The following is a 17122-nucleotide window of genomic DNA, read 5'->3' on the forward strand; positions in this document are numbered from 1 at the left end:
GACCTGGTACACCTGTAAATGACTATCTTCTCTTTCTGCTCATCCTCCCTTCTTTCTTCTCCCTCTGCGCTCCTCTTTCTCTCAGAGATGGATTGATCAGTAAGGATGAGATGATAGCGTATTTCCTGCGGGCTAACCCACTGCTCCAGTGTAAGATGGGTCCAGGTTTCATCCACAACTTCCAGGAGATGACATACCTGAAGCCCACCTTCTGTGAACATTGTGCTGGATTTGTGTGTATCTCTAAAATTCTGTCACTGCACTTTCCATATCGTCTCATCCTACTGGCAATGAAAATTTGCAAACATTGCATTTAAACTGACCAATCAATCAGTCTAATTCCCCAAAATGCTGTTGGGCATGACACATCTGTCTTGAGCCACACACTGTGAAGTCATATTCTCACAGATGCAACAGGCATATAGTAATATACACATTGTTACAGGGAATGTTGTGATGACTTGGCTTTAGGAACATGCCTCCATGCTTTTATTTTCTAATGTTGTTTTTTGTATTTTCTGTACCCACCTCACCCCTTCCTTACGTTTCTGGATCTGCAGCTTTGGGGAATCATCAAACAGGGCTACAAGTGCAAAGGTATTGTTTCATTGCATTCTTCTGTAAAGACTAGCCAAAAATTAAATAATATTAATTACAGTATATTTATAGAACACTGATCAAAACAAACTTGAAAGTGCTTCACAGAGAGAAAATTTAATGAAATACCAAAATGAAATATAAAATACATGAAAAATAATAAACGAGAAATTAAAAACCAATAAGATAAACAGGCAGCTCAGATAAAATCCGGATATGCTTTCCGATAAAAGCATGTTTTTAAAAGAAACTTAAAAGAAGACACTGACTCAGACAGCCTCATGTCCTTGGTTTCAGAGCCACGGGGCCATGATTGCAAAAGCTCTGTCTCCTTTGGTTTTCAGCCTGGACTCTGGAAGAGACAGAGGACCACTGCCTGAGGATCTCAAATTACGTAAAGGATCATAAGGGATTTAAAGGTCAAAAATATATCTTGGAGCCAGGTCATGAGTTTGCAAATGTAAAGAAGTTGAAAAAAGGTGTGATGTGCTCGTACCTTGCTGAGTTCTGTTCCATCTGTTATCGTTTCAAAGATTTATGATTAAGACAAGAGGCTGTTGCAATAATCATGGAGCGAGGAGATAAAAGTATGCAAAACAGGTTCCGCATCTCTAAAAGTTCAAATATATATTTTTTGCAATATTCTAAGTTGATGCAAACATGATTGGACAAGCTTTGTGATATGTTGCACATAAATTATCAAACAGGACACCAAGATTTCTTGCAACAGGCTTGATATGTTGTGACAGGTAACCAGAAGATGGCAGTAGATGTGTGATATGCTGGGGACCAATAACAAGTATTTCTGTTTTATTAGAATTGAGCTGGACAAAGTTTAAAGACATCCAGTTTATTGTGTCAGACAGGCAGTCCTGTGGAGAACTCGGCACCCCCAGGTGGTGAAGTGGGAAGACTTGTCAACGTGAATATTATAACGACGTGTCTATTTGCACCCGGATGAGAATAGTCACACGTCAGCTTCCACTATTTACACATTGAATATAACAAGTTGATTATATACTTAATTTAACAATAGTTAGCTAGCCGAAGGCTTTTCTGCCAGAATGCCCTTCTAGCAGAAAGATTTAGTAGTAATACTAGTATTAATATAAAGAAAGTTTGTATAGGGAGTAGGTTGTGGTGGATGAAGGGGTTAAACTCTGGACTTTCACCTAAGAGACCACTTAAAGGACTTATTATTTTCTGTTTTTGTTACTATTATTTTCTGTTTTCAGTCATAGTTTGGTTAGGTTTAGGCAACAAAACTACTTGGTAAAATTTAGGAAAAATATACATACAGTACATACACTGATCAGCCATAACATTAAGACCACTGACAGGTGAAGTGAATAACACTGACTATCTTGTTACAATGGCACCTGGCAGTGGGAGGGATATATTAGACAGCAAGTGAACATTTTGAACTTTGACCTTTGTGTTGGAAGCAGAAAAAATGGGCAAGCGTAAAGATGTGAGTGACTTTGACAAGGGACAAATAATGATGGCTAGACGACTGGGTCAGAGCATCTCTAGAACTGCAGCTCTTTGGGATGTTCCCGGTCTGCAGTGGTCAGGACCTACCAAAAATGGTCTAAAGAAGGCAAACCGGTGAACCGGCGACAGGGTCAGACCCGAGGCAAATTGATGAATGTGGGAGCGAAGGCTGGCCCGTGTTGTCCGATCCAGTAGAAGAGTTACTGGAGGTCAAATTGCTGAAAAAGTTAATGCTGGTTCTGATAGAAAGGTGTCAGAACACACAGTGCATCGCAGTTTGTTGTGTATGGGGCTGCGTAGCCGCAGACCGGTCAGGGTGCCCGTGCTGACCCGTGTCCACCGCCAAAAGCGCCTACAATGGGCACGTGAGCATCAGAACTGGACCACGGAGCAATGGAAGAAGGTGGCCTGGTCTGATGAATCACGTTTTCTTTTACATCATGTGGATGGCAACGAGTTGGAGGTGTTGACTCGGCCTCCAAATTCTCCAGATCTCAATCCAATGGAGCATCTGTGGGATGTGCTGGACAAACAAGTCCGATCCATGGAGGCCCCACCTCGCAACTTATACAGGACTTAAAGGATCTGCTACTGACGGCTTGGTGCCAGATACCTACAGCAGACCTTCAGAGGTCTAGTGGACTCCATGCCTTGACGGGTCAGGGTTGTTTTGGCGGCAAAAGGGGGACCTACTCAATATTAGGCAGGTGGTCATAATGTTATGGCTGATCGGTGTATACACATACAGTATCTAATTTGTGCCCGGGTCAGGTGCAAATAGCATCGTTTGCTACGGACACCTGGTGCTTGTCTCTGCCATGCTGTATACACCTGGGTCTAAAAAGCCACATTGGCTAGTCCGCCCCAGGTACAAATAATATTGTTGGCTATTGACACCTTGGTGCGAATAACATCTGCCATATTAAAATCACCACAAAGAACAATTCTATCATAATTTAAAATGAGACTGGATAGAAATACAGGGAGTTCTAAATATGCAGCAAATATGACCAGGAGTGGGCCACCAAGTTTAAACATGAGCACTTCAAAGGAAGAAAAAGGATTAAATTTTAAATGCTTTCTGACAGTAACAAGGCCACCACCACGGCAATCCCTAGGTCAGCTAAAACGGTCATAATCTGTAGGGCACGATTCAGGAACTTGGCTAAACCCAGGTTGTAGCCAGGGTTCAGTTAAGAACATAAAATATAAGTCAGTAAAAGAGATAAGATCATTTAACATGAATGTCTTATTGGAGATGGATCTTACATTTAGAAGAGCCATTTTAGACATCTTAGTCTGTACTGGGTTGAAACTGAAGTTAGAGCTGGAGTTAGGTATTTGCCAAGGTTTTGGGCCAATTTGGGTGACCTGACCCTTTAAGAAATGTGAAACTGAATAAATCTTTCAGTACAACTGCTATGACGCGTCATATTTTCATGCATGATCCCTCGAACATGCTTCCAATCTGGCAATCGAGAACAAAAGTAACATCATCTACCTGAACACATTTGCCCTGAATATAAGCTTATGTGTCTATATTTACTCTGCAGACTGTGGCGTTAACTGTCATAGACAATGTCGGGAGCTGCTGGTTCTGGCCTGTAGGAAGCTGATCCGCTCTAGCTCTCTGGGCAATGTTTCTCCTGCCAGACTGACCCACAGCTCACTGCCCAGCAGCCCAGCATTGCCCACTTGTAAAGGTAATTTTCAGCTACAGATATTTACTGAACAAAGTGACACAAACAGCGTAGAAAAATGGATTTATGAATCTCAAACAAATTGTAGTTACAAAGGCTTCACGTGTTACTCTTTTTGTCATTTTACGTATAAGACATTGATGTTGTACTATGATGAACAATTAATCTGTTAATAATTTTCTGGGTTGTCTCCTTCAGATGAGGATGAGGTGTTTGAGTTCCCAGCTGTCACATCAGCAGGTCCAGCTCTGGACACTCAGTCCATCACCCTGATGACTGGCTCGGCCCAGAGGATCTCTGTGCGCCTGCAGAGGGCCACCATCAGCCAGGCCACCCAAACAGACCCCCCGTGGTCTGAACACAGCTGGGGGGCCACAGATGGCGGCTCCCACACCTTCCCCAAAATGAAATACAGGACTCACAGAAAAACATCTAAAAATAAAGGTTTTGCCCGCTGGGAAAACCAGAATGACCAGGCAGTTTCTTCACGGTGCAGCACGGACTCTCGGGAGAAGTCAGACGTATCAGGAGAGCTTGTACAGAACGGGAATCCACACAGAGGGAAGGTAAGGGAATAGGTGGCTGCAGATCTTTAGTTAAAGGTGTAACGTTTTAACAGATGGGGAAATGGAACCTGTGGAGGTGGAAGCAACCTTTTCCAACCTTTTCAAATTTTCAAAGCGTTTTCTCCCGAGCCCTCTGCATGAAAACGGAGTCAATGTCATTCACTGACGATATTATTTTGTCAAACCACTTCAAATGTAATTTTGTAAGGTAGGAGAAAGATCCCTCCCTTACTCAATCACCCTCTGTGGTCCAGCCAAAAAAAAAACACTACTGTGCTGGCAGAGGTAACTGCACACCCTTATTACTTAGACAGTGCATCACATTATCATTGCAAATACAAACTCCAAGCTATACAACACCTGCAGACTGACAGGCGATCCAGCTGTGCCACAACTTTTGGGACATAGCGCATAACAGTCCTGCTCTGGTTTATTTTTGTCCATTTCTACATCATTTGCCGTCTGTAGCCCTTAAGTTGAATTATTACAATTTCTATTCAAAATCTTTGCACACAGTGGTGCAGTGGTTAGCACTGTCGCCTCACAGCAAGAGGGTCACAGGTTCGGAATGACGATATTTGGCTCATCTAGAGCGATACGACACGATTCAATGACTTAAAATTGATGCAGTAACTTTTTTTTTTTTTGACTGTGAAATAAATATCTGATACTGGACAGTGCAGGTCAGGATTCCTCAAAGTTTTTCTTGTAAGGGAATCAGGGATAAATTAATTATGGATATAAACAAGTAAACAACGATTAATGGCAAATACATACAGCTTTTATTAGAAAATAATAAAAAGTGCAACTTCAGGACCCGCTGATTCAGTTCTCAAGATACAAGGCAGTGCAATATTTAACAAGAAATAAAATAAACCAACTTCTATTCAAGTTAAATGAACAGTGATTTAACCTGCTGCTTCTGTTCTCATTTTCAATATAAACGGTAGAGCAAAAATACAGAGATCAACCGCTTATAGTGATCTATCTATCGATGTAGTAGATGAATCGTTACATCCCTAGTAAAAATGTCAGAATTTCAGATACAAATGACTTCATATCTCTACTCTTCCTCTCCAGGACAGCTGACTTGGTCACGTTGGTGAGGGCCAGTTCCAGGGGTCCAGAAAGCCCCTGGTGGCTGGGACCAGGAAGCTCTTCTCTCTGGGGGACGTGCTGGGTTGTCTGAGGTCCCCCTTCAGTGACTTGGAGTTATCATGTCCTCTCTAGACCTCAGCACAGGCGGAGCTACATCTGGATGCCATGTAGCTGCATGGTCTCTTGGAGACTTCACTCTTCTCTTGGAGAGTTCACAAAGATGAAGCAGATGAGCTCAGAGGATAATGGAACATGGGATGACACCTCCATCCTGTGCAGCATAATCGGCTGGGGATCAGTGGAGATTACTAAAACGTAACTTAGGTTGGAGTTTGATTCGGGATGTACATAACACTATCACTTGAAAAAGAGAGAAGAAACATTTTTTAAACTTCCTAAAAGTGTGGAATGAAATTCAGTTGAGTGGATCAAAGCCAGCCAGTTACTCTACGTAAACCAGCTTTAAATTCCAGGCTGGGTACAGAATGTCAAAATAAAAGCCTGATCTGAAGAAAGCGACAAGCAAGTTCTCTATGATCACTTCCCAAGTTGAAATGATCAGATAAAGTGTGATGGATATGGGAGAGTGTGTACATTTTTGTATGGTGAGTTGCAAAAAAAGGGAAAGTCAAAATGAAAGTGAATGTTAAAGGCATCCAGCCCTTCTGAAGATGGACGATTCTGGAAAACCCTAGAATCTGTTAAATTATGTTTTTGAGTGTTCATTGCCAATGTTTTTATTTATTCCTACAGTATCTGCACCTGACAACTACACTGTGGTTAAAGGTTCTATATTTGAAATTCAGAGCATTAATATAGCAGCAAACAACTATTGTCTATGTAAAGATATAGAGGAGTAATGTCTACCTGAGCAGAGAGCGAAGTCTCTCTTTGTGTGTTGTAATCAGAGCTTTGCTGTGCTTTGCTTACATAGCCAGCTGGCCTCACATGCATTTTAGTGCATACGAGTCTCTCTGTTGTGCCCCACTGGCTAGCTACAGTAATCGACGCATTGCACTGCGGTTACAGTTGATAATTGTATCCCGACCATGGATGTATAAAGAGAACTGGATGCAGCGTTGGAGGCGGGACCCCGTTCATTCCTATGAAAGTTGCTCAGAGGAGCATGAAGCCTAAATGGCTCGACTTCCGTCTGGGAAAGTACCCGAATCTTCCGGTGATCTTCCGCATCCATTGGGCACATGGAAGATGCGCAGTAACGTCTGCTCGGTCACATGACGAAATTGGGATCAACGACTGGCGCTCTTCTTGGGGGCTTGGTCCCGGCGCACGGCGTCTTTGCAGAAACGTAGTGCCCACTCTCCTCTAATATTTAAATGCAGACAATCACAAGCACTAATGTTACTAAACGTACCTTCAATAGTAGTGCCTCTCCAGTCAGCTGGCTCACAGGAAACTATTTTAATGTGACAGCTCGTGTCAGCGGTGATAAGCTCTGCTCATGCTCCCACCCCCAACCTGTGATTGGACAGTTGATTGTTTTTCATTTTGGCATGGATGATGCGTTAAATCTAAAAAAAAAAGAAAAAGCTCTCCTGCACCTTCTTATGAAAACTGTGATGATGCTTTGCATTTAGTATTGGCAGGTTTAAGCTGAACACTGAGATGTAATGCACCTCTTCAATTTGTTTTCTGTGTTGTGATTTCATTTGAATGTAGCATTGAAAAACAATTCATTCAGTTGTTAAAGACAAAAAGCTAAATGACTGTCCTTTTAACAAATGTTTTTCATTTAATTATGACAGGAAATGTTATTTTACTTTTTATTTAGGCATAATCAGGGTACAAAGATTACCTGTAGGTCTCTTTTGACATTTACAAAATCTTTTACAGATGAAATTAATTAATAATATGAATTTATATCAATAAAGCATAGTAAAGAATGTACACATGGAGTAAGAAAACAGAATGTGTGTGCTTATGCTTTAAAAAAAACACCTCCACACCTCACTCAGAATAAAAAAATAAAAAAATAAAAAATCTAATCATTTTGTGCATGAGAGTATTATTTTCTTCCAGTGGATTCAGGGCAACTCATGTCAGTCCCTGAATCACTGAATCAAGTCCAAGGCATGAAAGAAAATAAACAAAATGCAGTGCACTGCAAATGTGAGAAATACATGTGTGAAGCCCCTGCTCTCAGATTGAATATTGTACTGTCATACATGTGTTAAAGCAGCAGTGGGTAGAAATGGAGCAAATATGATTAAAACAAGTTATTTTCATAAAACGGTCACTATATCCTGACAGTAGTGCATGAGACAGGTCATCTGCCTATTTCTCGCCTCAAATGTTTTCAGAAACATCTTGTAGTGTACTGTTTAGCTGTAAAATGAGAAAGTTTGTGACCCGGCAGCCATGTTGAGATCAGTTGAGGAAATACCAAGCACCGCCCACCAGCCAGAGCACAGCCAATAGGAACGCTCGCTCTCTCTCTGAAATGACCTGTGATTGGTCAAAGTCTCCCATTGTCATGTTATTGTTTGAATATGTGCAGTATCCCAACTTGAGAGAGATTGAAACATCCGCTCAAAGACTTTTAACTGGAATCCACTCAATGACAAACAGCTTTTCCTTTTTCCCTCCTTTGTTTTGTAGGCTGAGTGGAAAGTTCAGTTCATTTTGGAATTATTATTAGTCATTAGTCATTTAGGTGAAAAAACTTTTGAAATAGAAAAAAAAATACAGAAAAGAAAATATACACATTATTACAAAATAAGCATAAATAAGAACAAATTCATTTTTTGAGACTTTGCAAAATTCATTAATCCTTATTTAATTCAATACACACACTGATTAAATGTCTCATGTTAAATGCAAATAAGCAAGTGCCCACTGCTGCCATAGCTTTTGCCTTAACATAAAGGTAATATGTATATGTGTATTATATTATTTGATTAAATTACTATTTTTAATTATTTATTTAAATACAAAGTATTTTATAATTACGTTTGAGTTAATATCAAATCACGCAGTCATTTCAAACAACATTTCCCATAAGCCCATGTACTTCTCATCACGTTTGTGACTGAATGTGAACCAGGATATACCCGCTGCCTCTCACCGTGTTATCTACCGGACATGCAAATGGACTCAAAACAAACTATCGGCAGAATTAAACAAGCGATCTTCTACAAATCAGAGTCAAAAGCTGCATCTCATTTCCAGATTTTTCGCCTCCTCGTCTCTTCGTCTCCTCGATCCTCCGGGTGTGACCCGGAAATCGATCTCAGCACTCCATCTGGAAGGACGTCCCAATTTCTAAAATGCATCTTGAGGAGCGAGGAGCGAGGAGGCTTGCTGGAGGAGCCATGAGCGAGGATACACCATTGTATCCTCCAGTGTATCCTCCACGGAAGTTTATACCGACCAACACGCCCCCTTATTGGATATCAGTTATTGATTGGATGCTGAGCCGATCGGTTTGATCTGATACATGTAGACATCACTGGAGTTTTATTACGGATTGGAGACAGATCACAGATTAAAAATTTTACAGTTTAGTTGTCTTCTGATTCACCATCTACTTATAATCTGTATTAACTGTAGGTGTGAACAACAGACGGACCATGTTGATGGTAAAGTGTTCCAGCAGCAGAAGGCCCTGCAGTATCTCTGCTTCACACACCTCGGCTGAAGGAGTCTGACACTGAAAGAGCTGTTTAAAACATGACAACAGGCTTCAAACAACTTTCTTCATTTATTAGAAAGAGTTTTCTTTTGATGATCTGTTATTTCCCCCATTAACTTTTATTAATGATACAGTTAAAGTCAAAGAGAGAAGGAGGGTCTGTCTTTTACACCTTTTACATCATTTATCCTCATTTCCATTCAGTCACATGAGGCTGATAATTCCTGAGCGTCGGGTTTGATGTGAGTTACCTCATTTCAATTTTCCCTCAAACATTCAGCCTAATACATAACTTCTAGTGTCAGAATATCAATAAATACAAACGCTAATAATGAATAAATAATATAAAGTTATTGTGCCAGTAGAGATGGTTCTGGTCCTCTAAGCAGGACTCAGTCCACAGTTGAAATACAGACTGCAGCTGTTATTCATGTGCAGGTGTTTGTTAAGCAGGTTACAGGTTACAGAGAGGAAACACTGCTGCTCTGCCACTGATAATAACCGTGTTTTTATTAGTATTAGTACAGTGCAGACATAAACAGCTGTTAAAGCCGACTGACAGCTGATCCAGCTGTGATCAGCTGCTGCTGTCATCAGAAACAGACGTCGCTTCACGTGACGCTTCAGAGGAGAAACAACGTCTCATGTCTCTAAAAACATATTTCCTCTCTTCCTCTCTCCTCCTGTCTTTTCCTCGCCTCCTCCGCTCGCATCTCACGTGGGCGGGACTAAGAGGCGAGGAGAGGAGTCGAGGACAGGAATCGAGCCGTATAAAATCGGAAATGGGAAAGGCCCTGAGAGTTTTGCTTTTCTAATGCTTCGGACGTAATTAGATTAATTAGTTCCCTCCGGTTTACTTCCTGAGCACTCAGCTTTGCTAGTGGACTTATTAATTTACAAATTACTTCCTGATTTATTAATTTTCTATTTATATTATTTTCTTAATTTATATTTATTTATACTTATAAAGCTTAATTAAGTCTAGTTTTCTCTCGGAACACTTGAATTTCAATATGCTGAAAGGTTATTATGGAATTTTTGACCAATGATGCCAAACACATTCTGCCTACTGAAGCTTTAAGTAAAGAAATACACAGCCATGGTGCTCATGCTCCCTAGAATAAGAGCTCAATGAAGTTATTACTATGAAGTTAGGACGATGATTGTTGGTAGCTGTTGTTGGTTTTGTTTAACCCATTTCATCCCAGATTTTTTTTACATGAAAATATCCAAATCATCTGTCCTTAGTAACTCTTTGAAATAATCAATCATTACGGCTGCCCAAGAGAGGTGGCCAGCTCTATGATATCGACCAGCTGACGGTGCCTGTCCGTGCCAGTGTCAAGGTAGATGATGAGGGTGATGGCGTCAGCGTGATGCAGGAGGATGAAGAAGATGTCAGTGTCTGGGGTCCTTACTACTGCCGACTTGAAGTCCAGCTTAACAGTATGATGTAGGTAGGGCACAACCTGGTCTGACAACCTGTTCAGTGACAAACACAAAACGGCGTTGCACTTCGTCAGTAAGGGCAGCTGGTTGAGTCGTCATCGATGCTGGCTCACTGTCGGAGGGTTTTATAACCCACTTCCACTCCCCGCTGACTGGTTTGGGATGGCACTTAATATGGCAGACCCTCCATGTGAACGCTCAAATGGAGTGGAAGTGGGTAGAGAGATGGTGTAGGGGCCAGATTGGATTTGGGCTACAGTGAGGGTGTTAACCCGAAGAGGAGACCTCTCCTGCACTGCTTTTGTCATGACCGCTGCTTTACTGTACTCTACAGAGTTTAATGTGTTTTAGTGAAAAATAATTTCTATTAATGAAATAAAAGACCATTCACAAATCCATTATTGTATTAAGATAACTTTATAAAAAATTCCAAAATTAACAAAGCGTTCGCAATAAAGTACCATTGGAGGCAACGTTTAAAAGTGTTTTGACATTACAATGTGGCAAAGATGTCAACTGAACAGGAGATTTTCAAACATCTTAAAAAGCATTTATTTAGAATTCATTGACCCCTCCCTCAGAGGGTGATGTGCATTGGCTGGCAACGCAGATTCCCCCTTGATCATTTGTAATTTCATTCCTCAAACAGAGATACAAAACAATGAAATTTAACTGAAGCAGTAGTACAAACTATAAAAAAAACCCAGAACAAATGTTAATAAGTACCATACATTGCCAATATTACAAGTGCAACTGCAATCATCTGTGTACATATCCAGTGTCGCCCAATAAGCCATGACGCAGGCTGAAATATCTGCACAAAATCCATAAATCACCATTGAGACGGATGATGTGGCTCAATGACGAGAAAATAAACAAAAAGCATCTTTAGCCTAGAACTAAACAGGGATCTAAAAGACAGGCAGAGAGAGCTCAACCATTCAAAATGTAGAACTCATGTATAAAAAAAAAATAAACTCATCGTTTGGCTTCCGAGCAGTGGCTGTTAACCGGACTGCACTGACAACAATAAACCTCTGTGGGCCTACTGATGGCTGCTGTACTATACTTTCCCTGGGAAGCAGCCATTTATCAGTTCATGCTTACATCAATCTAACATTCACGCAACCATATGTGTTATTATCTTTTCTTTGGTACATTTACAGCATGTCATCTTCTCCTCCTCCGTACATGTCGGCCAGCTTCTTGAAGCGGGGTCCCCACTCGGCGAGGTTGTCGTAGTCCTGGTCTCCGCTGCTCGACGAGTTCAGAGAAGAGAGGCTTCCCGCGTCGGAGCCGCCTCCCTCGTAGTCAAACACCAGCAGGGAGTCGTAGGGGGGTGCTGTCGGGTCGTTGTCGGCTGCCTTCAGGTTCTGGGAGAGGAGCAGAGGATATATGTTCTCATTTTACACAACTACAGTTTTTTTATATACAGCAGAATCAAGTCAGGAAACATGGAGAGAGAGGATGAGGCCACAAGTATCAAACCACATTAAAAAATAATAACTTGACAAATAACAAAATGGGGATTTCAATCATTTTAAAGCTTGTGTTGATCTTTAAGATAAGAAAATGCTCTAGATGCACTTTGAAATGCAGAATTTGGAATAATGAATGTGGCAACATGGGATCATTGGTGATGTCACACAAATATGTGCTTTAAACCACACTAATTTATAAAAGTAGTGATAAGTTACCTATTTTAACCATGTTAGATTTTAATATGTTTGTATGAGCTCGTGAATGTTTGACTCACATCACCAATGAAGTTGCCGATTTCCTCTGGGTTGGCTGGGCGAGGCCGGTACTGAGGAGCCGGCATGAAGTTTGGCATCACGTCGTTTCTGAACACATCGGGCTTGTTATCCAGACCACGGTGGAGGACACCCAGGTCATAGTCCTGATGGCCAACACATGCACGGGTTTACACATAAGACACTGCAGCTTGCATTTCAACTAAAACATCCGTTTGTGCATTTATACAAGAAATGTAATTCATGTTTCTGTTGAGATTTTTCTATGAAACATGCAGTACTGTATTCTATTGTTAATCTACACACTGTCAAAATGTAATCCAGACTCCTCATGCAGACATTATAAGGCCTAAGTGGACTATGGTACATAATCACTAGTAAATTAAGATCACGATAATGAGGATATCTTTATGACGGCCACATCTATATCTACATCTATATATATCATGATATGGAAAATGTATGGAAAATCACATATAGAATTGATGTCTGTTGCAATGAACTGTGTTTGACTGTTTACAGGCAGCATTACATTTACTCAAGTTACATTTACTTAAGTACACTTTTGAGGTACTTGTACTTTACTTAAGTATTTCCATTCATGCTCCTTCCTTCTTCTACTCTACATTTCAGAGTGAAACAAATGTTCTTTTTACTCCATACGTTTATCTGACGGATCGATATTTTACATTAAAATTAGTTTCACTTCTTATACCTAACACATTGAAAAGCTGCTTACAATGTTAATAATCCAGCAATATAAATAATGATACGCTGAGTTTATTATACAGTTAGTATATTTAGTTTACAGTGTGGTATTCTTCTTGGACGACTGTGCACCATTATGCTTTGCATAGAAAAACTTAATTTGTTAGAAATTGGCTTGGAAGCACAGATTTATTCTTAAATTCTGGTCAAGATACAATTTCACCGCGATAGAGGATCCTATTGAACCATCACTACTGCACTCAACTTCCACTGGCTTTTCATCCAGAAAATGTGTTAGCAGAGGTGGTGCTTTCACTAAAACAACCATATGATCAGAGGAAGTGATGATCTACTGACGTCTGTATTCCCACTACCTTTAATGGAGAGCCTGACCAGCAGCGCTGCTCCACTGGGACTCTGGGAGACATGTCCCTCCATCATTTCCTAACTGGAAATGTAGCCGACGTTTTCTGTTACTGACTCTGATGTACCACCCCCATTATTTTAAGTATGCGTACCTGATTGAGCCTCGTCATAAAGAAATCAGTCCAAAACCTTTCTTAATTTACCTGATCGTCCTCCCCGCCTCCCTCTTCATCGTAGTAATAGATGTTGTCTCTGATATCTTCGTTCAGTAGTGGTTCATCCTTCGGCTTCAGTCCTCTTCTCCGTCTCGCTAACAGCAGCAGCAGCAGCACCAACACTGAACATACAGAGCACAAAGCTTAATACAACACACCGATGACTCCATCAGCACAAGTCCAACCGTCTCCTTCAGAGCAGAGACAGGAAAGTTAAAAGGTGAAGTGGTGAGAGTCCAGTCATTTAAAAAGGAGACGTTCTATATGTTTCTTATTGTTAACAAAGAGCAAAACCAACAATGTATCTGGCAAGTATAGTCAGAGTGTATATCAGAGTCCGACATCTTCTTCCTTTGTGCCATAGAGCTCGATTGTTGTCCACAAGCTACTAAAAACACATCAATGAGCCTCACATGTTCCTTCATCACCATGAACACACTCTGTAGTTTATTGTGACTCCACCTCACATCCACTGTCCTGCTGCCACCAATACTCACTAGAGCACCACATGTGGATTCATCTGCCCAGGTTTACAATTACACCGTGGCTTTCAGGGGTGGGAGGTTACTGACTGTACACATGCACGCACATAAATGAATGCGCACACCTACCTGCAAAAATAACATTTTAATTCATAAAGATAATATTTAGCCTGGGAGAACCAAGAGAGAGAAAATGTATTCATTGTTGCAATGGTGTTGTTTTTTTAATTGCTCACCGATAAGGCACATTAAAAATGCCAATGCACAGTGGACAGGTGGTTGGCGATGGTTTGCATTACTTTGTTAAACAGACCAGACCCCGTGGGCCACGGCAAAACACCACACACCATAAAGGACAGCAAAACACAGTTTGAGACTGTATTTATGTTATTTACCTAATTCATGTGCACTTCTTTCATTTCAGCTCAGTGAGAGTCTCTCTCAGTGAGAGTCATGTATGATGCTGCGTTTCACCGCGGCTGGAGCTCCGAGCAAAAGCCAATAAGAGTCATTTATTAATGTAATCGGCACAAAAGATGTAGAGAAAACGAAAATACACACTCAAGGTCATTTCATTCAGGTAACTCAGGCTGCACCTCAGGAACAAACACTGGAGGACAATTCCCTCAAGACAGCGACAAGGCCAAAAAAGATTAGAGAGAGGGATTGTTATTTTGTAAAAAAATAAAAGGAAACATTAAAAGGTGTAGTGTGTAGAACATGAAATGAAAAAACATACTCATTAATATTATATTCCATTTCTGCCAATAGATGTCCCTAAATGATACACGCCGTCCCTTTAAAAGGAACAGCTTGGATGTAGGTATTTTTTTTTCTTAATGCAATGCAGAGCTATTCAATTGTCAAGCATACTGTATACATTGGATTGATTTTATTAACTATAATGTACTTAAAGTATGCACTGTGCAGCTGTAGTTGGGACTCGGTATCGGCAGATGCTCAACACTAATGACTCGATCGGGACATCCACACCACGTTTGAAACACATACAGGGAAATCTAAATTTATATAGAAAATAACACCAAAAATTACAATATTTTAGAGTTCCCCCTAAATTTCTCAAAAGAAGCTTTCTGAAGAGCTCATGTCTCTTTCGGGGAAGCGCCATAGGTCCCCTATATTATGAACTCAGAATCCGCCTCTGAAAATAGTACCCAACAAATGCACTATTTCACTTATCATCCATCAGTTGAGCTTGCCAAGCTAGCTCTAGCGACATAGTTCAATGAAACCCAAGTAACAAAAACATTACATAGCCCTTATACTGTAAATGTATAGCTTCTGGTTTTTGTACAGCAGTTTTGAGATCACTGGACCATCCAGAAGTTCTCTCACTGCCCACAGCATCCTACAGACCAAGTTAATGACTCTACCATCACACAGTTCATGACTTCTCTTTTGCATGCAAGCTATAATTTACATCCACAGGCCCGGGAACTACGATAAGCATCTTTACATCTATGAATAAAATAAATATCAGACTTACTGAGCAGCAACAGGATGCCTCCCAGTATTCCCAGGATTATAGGCAGTTCAGTGCCAGCTGTCGCCCGATCTTTGCAGACCACGTCTTCCCCAGAGCAGTCGCACACTTCAGCCTGGACGGTGCTGTCCTGCGCCAAGCCCTGGTTGTCTGAAACCCTCAGGACCACAGTGTACTCTCCCCTGGCTAGCTCAGTGTTCAAAGCCAGGATAATACCCGTTTCTGTAACAAAGAGGAAAAGAGTTTCCAACAATATTTTCATAGAAACACTCAAATTGGAACAAATTTTATGACTGCCTTTTCCCCAACAAATAATTCAAAGCATATCTTGGCAACAAACTAGCTTCCCTGTAATGTGTTGCATGAGGGGCTCCCTCCCACTGAGGTGTTCTCCTCAGACATTGCTTACTCCCGCACTGTGTTGCCACCTCCCCAATAAACTCCAAACATCAAAATCTTACACCTAAACGGCAGCATCTCTGAACTAGGACCTGAAACTTATGTAATGTGTGGAGCTTACTTTGTGTGGTGCACAGCCTGGGAAGATGCACGCCCTGATATATGAACTTTGAACTTTTTATTTTTTTTAAACCTATTTTTTCCCCCTGGAATGACCAATGAGATTCTTCCTGGGACTGGATATTTGATTGGATGGTATTAGCTTGTGGCTTGCCATGTGTAAAAACAACTTCTAAGTTGTGTATTAATATTGTACGTACTGGAGTCGTTCATCCTAGCGGTCCAGTTGGTCTTCGACATGCCCTGTAAATGGACGCTGTATGGAGCGGTAAAGCCCGGTCCGTCTTTATCCATCACCGACAGCGGCCGAGGACCCGATTCCTTGTTGCACACCTGTAAAAACACAATATTAGACTCAAGTCTTTGTTTGCTCATGTTGCTGCACAACTTTGGCTTTTGTGGGATATATTTTGAATCACACCCATCACAGAATAAAAGTTCTGCAACCAAAAAATGTCAATTTTAAATTTAATTTGTATTAAAATTGCTCAGAAACATGACAACTACCTGTTTGGCTTGTTAACAGAGTAACACCTGTTAATGCCTAATGGGAATAATGTCTGTATATTGATGGGTTTTTTGTGGTGTTATATGCCGTACTCCACTATCTCCGCGCTCATACCACATCTAACTAAAATGGCACTCTGAGAGCCGCAGACCTCCGCCAAGGTGCGTGACTTTGAAAACAGATCACAGCTCACAGCTGGCGGTACCGTGAGGTTGTCGGCCATTTATTAACACCGTGTGTTTCCGTGTAACGTATCAGCAGACTTGTTATGTCTGTATAACGTTACACTACGTCGTCTCTCATCCCGTCATCTACTGCTTTTTTCTTTCTCACCGCGGACAGACAGCAGCTCCCGCACACACATCCACACACGTATCTCTCTGCTTGAAGGAGGAGGAAGAAGGCGCGGTCATGCGTCATCAACGCATCATGTGTTATACCCTGTGGTCTTAATGCTCCGGCTCATCGGAATCCTTAAAAAAAATCCTGAATCCGGGTCATGGTCCGGAT

At 41.1% G+C, this 17122-nt stretch overlaps 2 protein-coding genes across 2 annotated transcripts in view; one reads left to right on the forward strand and one right to left on the reverse strand.

Moving 5' to 3' along the window:
* Positions 1 to 7461, forward strand: part of rasgrp3 (RAS guanyl releasing protein 3 (calcium and DAG-regulated)) — a 45408-nt gene extending 37947 nt beyond the window's left edge. The window contains exons 13-17 of the mRNA XM_074645694.1: positions 86 to 233; positions 561 to 597; positions 3645 to 3794; positions 3990 to 4357; positions 5438 to 7461. Of these exons, the coding sequence (XP_074501795.1) occupies positions 86 to 233; positions 561 to 597; positions 3645 to 3794; positions 3990 to 4357; positions 5438 to 5446 (712 nt within the window). The 3' untranslated portion in view covers positions 5447 to 7461. The remainder of the gene's footprint in view (positions 1 to 85; positions 234 to 560; positions 598 to 3644; positions 3795 to 3989; positions 4358 to 5437) is intronic.
* A 3493-nt stretch (positions 7462 to 10954) lies between these two features.
* Positions 10955 to 17122, reverse strand: part of LOC141773718 (cadherin-1-like) — a 28963-nt gene continuing 22795 nt past the window's right edge. Inside the window, exons 14-18 of the mRNA XM_074645690.1 lie at positions 16305 to 16437; positions 15589 to 15807; positions 13588 to 13721; positions 12313 to 12456; positions 10955 to 11929 (exon numbers count right to left, since the gene is read on the reverse strand). Coding sequence (XP_074501791.1) covers positions 11717 to 11929; positions 12313 to 12456; positions 13588 to 13721; positions 15589 to 15807; positions 16305 to 16437 — 843 coding nt within the window. The 3' untranslated portion in view covers positions 10955 to 11716. The remainder of the gene's footprint in view (positions 11930 to 12312; positions 12457 to 13587; positions 13722 to 15588; positions 15808 to 16304; positions 16438 to 17122) is intronic.

This window comes from Sebastes fasciatus, chromosome 9 (genome assembly GCF_043250625.1).
Source record: "Sebastes fasciatus isolate fSebFas1 chromosome 9, fSebFas1.pri, whole genome shotgun sequence".
In the NCBI taxonomy this organism is placed as follows: Eukaryota; Metazoa; Chordata; class Actinopteri; order Perciformes; family Sebastidae; genus Sebastes; species Sebastes fasciatus.